General features: G+C 44.0%; 1 protein-coding gene across 1 annotated transcript; it reads right to left on the reverse strand.

The window, feature by feature from the left end:
• Nucleotides 1-777: 777 nt before the first annotated feature.
• ITPA (inosine triphosphatase) lies at nt 778-8786 on the reverse strand. Its single transcript, XM_019530786.1, has 8 exons — nt 8702-8786; nt 7173-7230; nt 7014-7078; nt 5808-5881; nt 4292-4323; nt 2894-3009; nt 1945-2021; nt 778-1015 (listed from the first exon to the last, which is right to left on the reverse strand). Exons 1-8 carry the CDS (start codon nt 8753-8755, stop codon nt 892-894), a joined length of 600 nt encoding a protein of 199 aa, XP_019386331.1. The 5' UTR covers nt 8756-8786; the 3' UTR covers nt 778-891.
• Between the last annotated feature and the right edge of the window lie 245 nt (nt 8787-9031).

Below are 9031 nucleotides of genomic sequence, written 5' to 3' on the forward strand. Positions count from 1 at the left end.
ATGGCTGCCCTGCCCACCCCAGCTCTGGCCCTTTAAGGAAAACCCCCCAGTAGCTGCCCCCCCTCCCCCAACTCACTGGCTGCTGCTGCAGCTTCAGGGCTTCTGGGGGCTCACACAGTGTGGGGCAGCAGGGATTGACCCCCTGCCAGGTAGCAGCTGGTGAGTTGAGGCTTTGTTTGGTTTTTTTTAAGGGCCAGGAGCTGGGGTGAGTGAGGCAGCCATAGCGGGGGTTGGGGGAACAGGCAGGGGTCGGGGGGTTCGTGACAGAGCCCCCCGTAAGGCAGTGGGGGGTAGCGGGGAATCGCTCCCCACCTGGCAGCAGCCAGTAAGTTGGGGCTTTTTTTTTTTCTTTTTCAAAGACCCAGGAGCTGGGGTGGGTGGGGCCTGTGTGATTTGGAGATTCCGCTGATTATCTCCAAATCAGATTCAGCCAAATCAATTTGGGACAGTGATTCGAATCGCCGAATCGAATCACTGTCCCTCGAAATCGGCCAAATCCAAAGCGAATACTAGCTATTTCGTACAGGTCTACCATCCAGTAGTAATCTTGTGCAACAGTTGGTTCACTGATCTTATTTCATAACCTGCCAAAATCATGTTTAATAGACCAATCCCACAAAAATCAGAAAAAGAGTTCAGCAAATTGTTCAAACTGGCTGTGAGATTTTAATGATATAAAAATGTTTGTGTGAGCGCTTCAGCAATTAAAAAACAATATAGATCTCTTACCTTTTGCAGGTGCTTTTCAGAAGAAAAGAAATGGAAGAACACAACCTATTCATGGCTTTAAAATGAATAGCTTTAATGTACACACTGTACAAACAACTACAAATGGACATTACATTTTACACAGAGCTTTCTGTATGAAGTACAGGCTCCAAAAAAAAAAAACTAACTGGGACTGGAGGTGGCATCTGTTGAGTTACTCTGCTGGATGAAGTAATTGGAGAGTTCATTTAGTGCTCTATAGCGATGAGAGATGGAATTCTTCACTGCTTTAGGCAATTCTGCATACCTGGGGATTAGGAAAAATAAGAAAATAAGAAAATTCATAGATCCAACAAAGCAGAATTCTAAACTATAACTACAAATGCCTCTCCATTTGTTCTCATAATGCTAAGCTTTAAATATGCCTTTTATGACCGATTGTATTCATTTTCAGATGCGGTACCCTTGAATGTCTTATATAGACAGATGCTGTCATCTATGTTGACTATGGACTCTCTCTCATCATAAAGCCTGCCGTAATGTAATTTCTGCTTGTAACTAAAGCCCGTTCTCTTGGCAAGTTCTGCTTTCTAAGCTCTTTCTCTTACCATATTGAGAGGCCACAAGACTGAACATATCTTAATTATGGAGAAAATCTTACAGTAGAATGAAAGCGTCTCTCAGACCACACACCTGAATCTCTGCTGCCCTGTGCAATCATTTTCACTAACAAAAAGCTACTTCACGTTACTGTAAATGACTGCCCAAATTCAGTACAAAAAAAAAAATCAGGCCTCCCATGCAACCCATTTCTTCAATGCTACAGACAGATGCAGCTTACCTAGGTTCAGATTCAATTAAAAAAACAAAAAAACAACCAAAAAACTGTACAGTGAACTTCAACAATCTCACTATTAGCAGCTACTAGAGACAGAGGAACCAGCAGCTGCTTCTCACTAGTCTGTGAATGGTCCTAAGCTGGAATGACAGGAAACAACAATATGCTGAACAACTTGCTTCTTTTGTCCTAATGCGTTAGAAGTTTGAGATGGACTGAGGTAGGGAGTACTGCTCCACACTTCAACCAGAGCTTCATAGAGCCAGGATTTTATTTTAATCCCATCCCACCTTCTCTTTACCAAAATCTGCAGTCAGCAGGTTCCACTTTATACGGTAGCAAATACTTAACACAAGTTCTGCTGCCTGCTCTTCAAAAAACACAGAAAAGTCACTTACGTCTTTTCATAACCATCAGGTTGGAAGCATGGATCCCAGCCAAAGTCTCTGGGGCCTCTAGGTTCAACTATGTGACCCTGCCAATTCAAGGAGGAAGAAATAAAAAGTTTTTCATCACCTTTTGTAACATTTACCTTCTAGATTCTCACGTACTGAAAACAAACTCAGTAACATTTTACATTGATCCCTGCTTTTTGAAACAATCAAGAGCCCAATGCTTGACAGAATATTAGCGTTTTCCCAAGACAAGACCAGTGCAGACCACCAGATTTCAGTGCACCACCCTTTCATACCCATATGCATCCCTCCTGCATGTCCCTCTAACCTTCGCTACTGCCTCTGATAAACACATCCATCCTAGAACATTTGAACGAGTCAGCCCAAATAAGCCTGCCTTCTTTTACACAAAACATACTGGGGGATCAGGAGAGAGGAACTGCAACAAGGTTAAAGGCTGGGTGGAGTTAAGATTGTGGCTAGATCCAGGCAAGACAAGTCAGCTGTGCAGCTCTGTTCATTTCTGTGCGTCTCAGTACCAGGAAGTTATGGCCATGTTAGAAAGAGTTGAGAGAAAAAGCAACCCCCAAATATGAGTTAGACATAGCTACATAAAAGGCCTTGGGAACTGGTGTTAGCTGACTGTTATGGTGTAACTAGACATTTAGCTTATAGCTGTAAGGGTCCTGGAGGACTGCACAGGCCACCAAGCTTATGGAACACCACTGAACATTCAGAACCTTGGGCCAAACCTGGGTCCTCTTGGACACCAAGATAAATAGCCTGATATTCAGAGGAGCTGAACACTCAGCTTCCATGGAAATCTATGGGAGCTGCAGATGCACAGGATCCACTGAAAAAACAAGGTCACAAATTTAGGTAACTAAACATGGACACAGACATCCCAATACAGGTGAGCCACCTGTATCTGTACAGCAATGTGAATACCTACATAAGTTTTGCCTTTGAACAGCTTCACTGGGTCCTCCAGGTTTCCAGAGCTGAACGCAAAGGTGCAAACAGCATAGGCAGACTTGTCCTCAAACCCCGCCAGCAGCTTGTACAGTCCTAAGAAACAAAACAGGTATTCTGTCAACTAAATGCCACTGATAAGAAGTGATTTGTGAAGAACTGGAGGAAATGCAACACATCAAGTAAGTAATATCTGGCAACCTGTGGCTTGGCCTCCTGCATACTGTACCCACACTAACTAGGGTGATCATATTACATGGACAACAAATGGGGTGCCCTGTGGATAATTCAGGAGACCAGTGACTGGGATACCTGCATTCTACTTGCAGCACTTCCAGCAATCTTACAAGGGGGTTAATTATTATTTTCAAAGTGCTGGGAAATCCCTGTGTGTCTAATTCCCTAGTCAGATAATCAAAACCTGTATTCGCTGATGTGTGGAATGGGGGGCTTGATCCTTTTAGCCCATCGCAACCACTTATACTCAACCTTCAAATGCACAGATCCTGTCAATTTCAAGAGAGTTATTAGCTGCAATGTGCTCCGAGTAATAAAGTAAGGAGCCTGAATCAGGTGAGAGCATGCTATTCCCACAGAAATTAATAGGTGTGTTTGAATCAGTCTAAGTAATAGCTTTAATATAAAAACCATTTGATATAGCCCAATGTAACAGCCATTTTGAAATAAAACCATTTGGTGTACAATGAGTAGGAAACTAAACAACATGGGGGGGAAGGAAAAATACATAACTGATGGCAGCATTGCTGAACTCACCATTTATGACTGTAGAGAAGTCATGTTGTCCAGCAAATAATCACTGCACACAAAATGTTTTTATTCTGAAATTGTCATTATTTTCTGAAATAGCTTTGCATAATATGAAGCCATTTGCATGATTTAAATGGATGCCTGCCTCATGGTCTTATGTTCTTGCCTACAGATGTCTTAAGTGGATTCTACTGAAGATTTATTCATCTGATATTAATGACACTACATCTCCCTCACTTTCAGTCAGTCTATTTCCCATTGCACACGCTTGTGACTATTATCTAGCAAAAAGTAATGTCTTGGGATAGACAGGAAGCCTGAGCTGAATACCCTTGTAATGAAATATTTAGCTGCAAGGCCCAGCAAGTCATCAACACAGAGACAGCTGCAGAAGTTATTATGCAGATGAGCTCATTTGTAACAAGGTACGGATGAAGATGAGGGCTAAGGACAGAGAGGTAGAGAGAAAGAGAACCAGGCAAGGAGAATGGCATGAAAACCTTGAAGGGAAAGAGATCTGTATTGTGTTGCTGCAAGGTGGCATTCTTTCCCAGGAACCTGCTATCATTGATCAGGAAGTGACATTGAACAATAATTCAGAGGGAGATACCTTCTGGTTTTAACTTTTCTAGAAACCATTTTCTGAAACAAGAAAAAGAGAACAAATGTCAGCTGGAAGTTACTTTTTGGTCATTGCTATCATCAATGGAAACATTTCTAGTGTAACATTCTACTGAGGGTTCTCTTCTCACAGTTTTCCTAGTACCACCAATCCTGTGCTGTAAAATACTAATTTACCCATCACACCAGGAAGTCAGGCACTCCTGGGAGTAATACTAAAATCAGTGGAGCTCTGTGCAGGTTCATAGGTCCACCATCTTCAAGTTCACTATAAAATCTGATCCTGTTTCTTAAATGCATGCTTCTGTAGCTTTCTGGCCTAAAATTCTTTTGCTATTTGTTTTCAATCTTTTTTGTACCAAGACCCATTTGTAAACTTTGATGACCAGTGCTGACCCAGAGCCCCTCACGCCCAACCTGGTGCTCTCTGCCCCCAAGTGTGTGGGCCAGGGAGAGTGTGTGTGGGGCACAGGGGGCCCCAGACAGCCCCTTGCAGGCTGGAACTGTGTCAGCCTCCAAGGGAAAACCCATGGGCTCCCATGTTTTTCTCCTTTACAAGAGAATCCATTTTTACAGCTTGATCCATTTTTAAAGTTTGTTTGTGGCCCTTTCACATATTCTTGTGACCCACTTTTGGGTCGTGACTCAGGGGTTGCAAAACGCTGACCTAAGGAACTCAGGAGAGCTGGGTTTCTCTCAAGTTGCTGTGCAACTCTGGGCACATCACAAGTGACAATTAAATCAGCTCTTTCCTGTCAACTAGCTAACTGAACTCATTCATGTTTGGAGAGTGATCTTATGCCCAGTCCTATAGTCATGTGAATCATCTTGCAATATAGTCATATGCCAGCTTCTCTCTTTCCTGCACTAGTACCTTGAATAAGCAGAGATAATGTTAAAGAAACTGTAAAATAAAAGACAGTGCCAAGATACAAGGCAGAACTTTGTTAGCCTAGTTAAAAGCCTCTACATTTGGAAATCTTGTTACACACTGAACTACAACAGTCTCAATATTCCCATTATGCAGTAATACAAATCCTGTGACTTGAATTTTTTAAAAAATGATTATAGTAGCTCTTTCTCTGTAGCTGAAGCATAATGGGCAGAATTCCTCCTTGGTGTAATAACTTTGATGTAGTTGTGTTGGGGATGATTTTTGTCCAATCACAAAAGCTGATCCTGCTGGTAATGTCTGAATTGGTGCAAAGATCAATTCATGTGGGGTCCTCTGCAAGGCCAGGCCAAAAGATGGGTACAGGGGCAGGGAGCAGCAGTTTCGGAGTACATCATGTCACAAGCAATAATTTTTGAGTAACATACATAAAAACAAGAAACACCTAAGTACAAATTTTATCTCCATCCTCCTTGTCTGAGCTGAAGTTGTAGGAGCTAGAACAACAGCAACGTAGAAGAGAGTTCAAGGAGTTTTGAAAGCCATGTATGAAGCACTCCCAACAATCTCATTTTATTGCACAACTGTATACATGAATTTCAGCTTCACTTACATGTATGGTCCTGGGAGTCCCCCCAAGGCACTGAAACACAAGCAAGTGTCTTCTACTATAACAGGTCCCTGGATCTGCAGAGTGGAAGGAATAGAAAGAGAATCATTAGATTCAAGGGGACAATGTGTTTTCCAAAGCTGGCTTTTTTTCTTACCACCATTATTTCCACAAAATGCTAAGAGCTTCATGAAAACAAAGCACCAAAACTCCTTAAATTTGAGGCTATATATGAGAAAGCAGGTGAAAAAGCCTGTGATTCCTACCACCAATAGCTGGTAGTCACACTACCAAAGCAGAAAAAAGTTTTGCTTTAGATCACTGAGCAGAGCTAATCTGAATAATTCATGTGGGCCCCTTCCTTCTTTATTGGGAAATGACAGAATCTGAAAAAGGAGGGGGTTTTTTGCATGTCCACACTGATGTCTTTCATCAGATCCACAATCAAGTTGTCTTTGAAAAAAAAATTTCTTACAGGCTCTTTTTAAAGAACCCTGTTAAAATCAGAGGCTAACAGGGTGCAACATCATTACCCATCAATAAGGTAGAAATAAAGGAGCCCTGTCAGTTCACAAACAGGTATGAACTGTGTTCTAGGGATATGGGAGGCCAGAGGACTACAGATCACACACTCAAAATGCTTTACATTGTTCCTGTGCTACAAAGACAAGAATATGAATTGCCTGAGATGGAGATCCTTGTAGCAGCATTCTCCCAAACCAACTAAGCTGACCTCATTCTCAGCTTGTATCAGATCAGAAAAAGATCTAAGGCAGGCCATCCTCTGAGATGCAGCAAGCCAAATTAATGAAGTTTGTTAATTCAAGCTTTAAGGTAGGCCAGTTGCCACCAATCTGTGTCTCTGCCACATGCCACTGCATGGCACCTTACATCATGGATCTCCCTGCCATTGATTGCAGCTACGTGGCAGCACTACCGTGCTGGTTCTACAGGTCAGATACAGTCCTTTTGTGGGCCAGACCTGGATTCCCCTAAGGGCAGTGATACATTCTTCTATAGCTATATTTAAATATCCTGAGTCCCTTCCATTGGACCCAGTCAGTTCATGAGCATTTAATTTTCCACTAGCCAAAAAGTGCCTTGTTATGCTTGTTGGTCATAGCAGGCCGTTTAAGCAAAACCGTTGATTACTCTGAAGCAATGTTATAATAAAACCTGTGACAGTGGTAAAAAGAAAAAGGAAATTACCTGTTTTGCAGCTTCCCTGCATTTCTGAATGGAAATTTCATCTGGTTCTCCTTGATATTCTGGTACTGGAAAAAAAAGTTGGGAGGGAATCATTTGAAACATGGCTACTAGGCCTTTAAAATGTCAGCAATTAACAAGTGAAAAAAACTGTGCACTTACAGTCAATTTTTTTTGCAACCAGACTGTACGGAAACTTATCTCCTAGAATTTGAATGACCTATTTAGAATGAAAAAGAAAGATCCTTCAGATAATTCTGAGGAAAGATGGCATCCATCTGTTCATAGACATCACAGAGAAATTGGACTAGAAGGGACCTCCAGAGGTCATCTAATCCAGCCCCTTGCCTGAGGCAGCATCATCCCTATTCAAACCATCCCACACAAATCCATAATCTAAACTCTTTGTAAAACTACCCTGTTAACCCAGATGCAACACAAGACACAACACCCTAACCTGCCACAGGTAAAGCCAGAACCACAACAGCCAACCTCCTGCTTTTATAAAAGGTTTACATATTCTTAAGGGATCCTGGACAGAGGGCCATGCCCCCACCCCCCGTTACAGAGGAAGGTAATTCCCCACAGTCCATGTAAACTGGACCATATTATATTTCTCTTTTCCTATGAGAATAGTCATGTCTTAAAGGAAATATCTGATTTATGCTGTGGGACAAGAAAGATTTAAAGAAAGAAAAAAACCCCAGGAAGCATGGGCAACTGGTGCCTCCTTAGTCGGGGGGAGCACTTGCCCCCCTCTCCCTACCCAGCGGCCAGTCAGCAACTGGGGGAAGGGGGCAGGGGAGATAACACATCCTCCTGCAGCTGACTTGTGCCACTCGAGAGTGCAGCCGGGGCTTCTCCCGGTGCCCCTACTCCCCAGCCAGCACTCTTGGAGTTGGGGGGCAGGGGGGCACCAGTGCTGCTGCCTGCCTCCAGTGGCCTAAGTGGGGAACACTGGCTGTCAGGGGTGCACCAGCGCTCTCAGGGGGTGCACATGCATCACCACTGCCAGGAAGTCGAAGCATTTAGTGTCTGAGAACAGTGGCAGAGGTTAGGATGTAAACAGCTTGTCTACAGTAACTTTTATATTTTGTAAAGATCACTTGTCTAAGTTTTAGATAAATGCCATGAAAAAAAATACTGGACAAGACTTTTATCTGGGGGGAAAAAAAATCATAGTAGAGTCTGGGTAATGAAATGCTCAGCAAAGCAGGGTTTTTTTGGTTTTTTTACAGGTAAATTAACTCTGTTAATTAGTGATCTTAGATAGGCCCTCAGCCACATCACCCCTCTGGGTCATGTCCTATAGCCATGCGGTGCACTTAAAATACAAATCTCCAAGCAGAGTCTTCAGTTTAGCAGATTGTAACTTGGCTCCGAGACATGCACTGATCTGGGACTATTCGGGGAAGAATGCTGCAGGGCAGAGTCCAGTTCTTCTGCGTGGGGTCTCAGGCCCAGGTGCAGATGAACGTGACAGACCTGGTGCCCACAATGCTCTGGGGGCTGGCGCTGACCCAGCAGCAGTAGGGGAGCCGGTGCCTGTTGTGCCCAGGAGCAGCCTGGATCCTTGGCTCCCAGGGGCACGGCCTGCCTTGCCCCACCCCGCGTTGACTCTGGTCTCTAACTATGACGCTGCCTGAGGTGCCAGAGCCCCTTGCCTCCACCGCCAAACGCCCCTCCCCCACCTCCTCCAGCTTCTTGGCGTTGCCGGTCACGAACACCACGCTCTTCCCCGCCATAGCAGAGTCCTCCAACTGCGCCTACGCACACACCTACCAATCACTGCCGGGCAGCGCGTCACCCCGAGCAACAGCCCTGAAGAACCAACCAATGAAAGAGGCCACTCAGAACCAGAAACAAGCGTCTCTCCGAGCACCCTGGGTAGTGTGCTGGTGACGTATTTCCGGTAAGAGGAAGTAGACAACTTCCGGTTCCTTAAGAGGACATTCGCAGTGGTGAGGGCGGAAGTGGTTCTGCCCCGAGTTTCACGGGACGGAAGTGGGGGACAGGAACCG

This window comes from Crocodylus porosus, unplaced genomic scaffold (assembly GCF_001723895.1).
Source record: "Crocodylus porosus isolate Cpor-Errol unplaced genomic scaffold, CroPor_comp1, whole genome shotgun sequence".
Lineage (NCBI taxonomy): Eukaryota > Metazoa > Chordata > Crocodylia > Crocodylidae > Crocodylus > Crocodylus porosus.

Coding starts and splice junctions, on each gene's coding strand:
- ITPA (XM_019530786.1), bottom strand. CDS start 8,755: ATGGCGGGGAAGAGCGTGGTGTTCGTGACCGGCAACGCCAAGAAGCTG. Junction 5,882..7,013: donor GCAGGGAAGCTGCAAAACAG/GTAATTTCCTTT, acceptor TCCACTCTGCAG/ATCCAGGGACCTGTTATAGT. Junction 4,324..5,807: donor GGACTCCCAGGACCATACAT/GTAAGTGAAGCT, acceptor TTCTTGTTTCAG/AAAATGGTTTCTAGAAAAGT.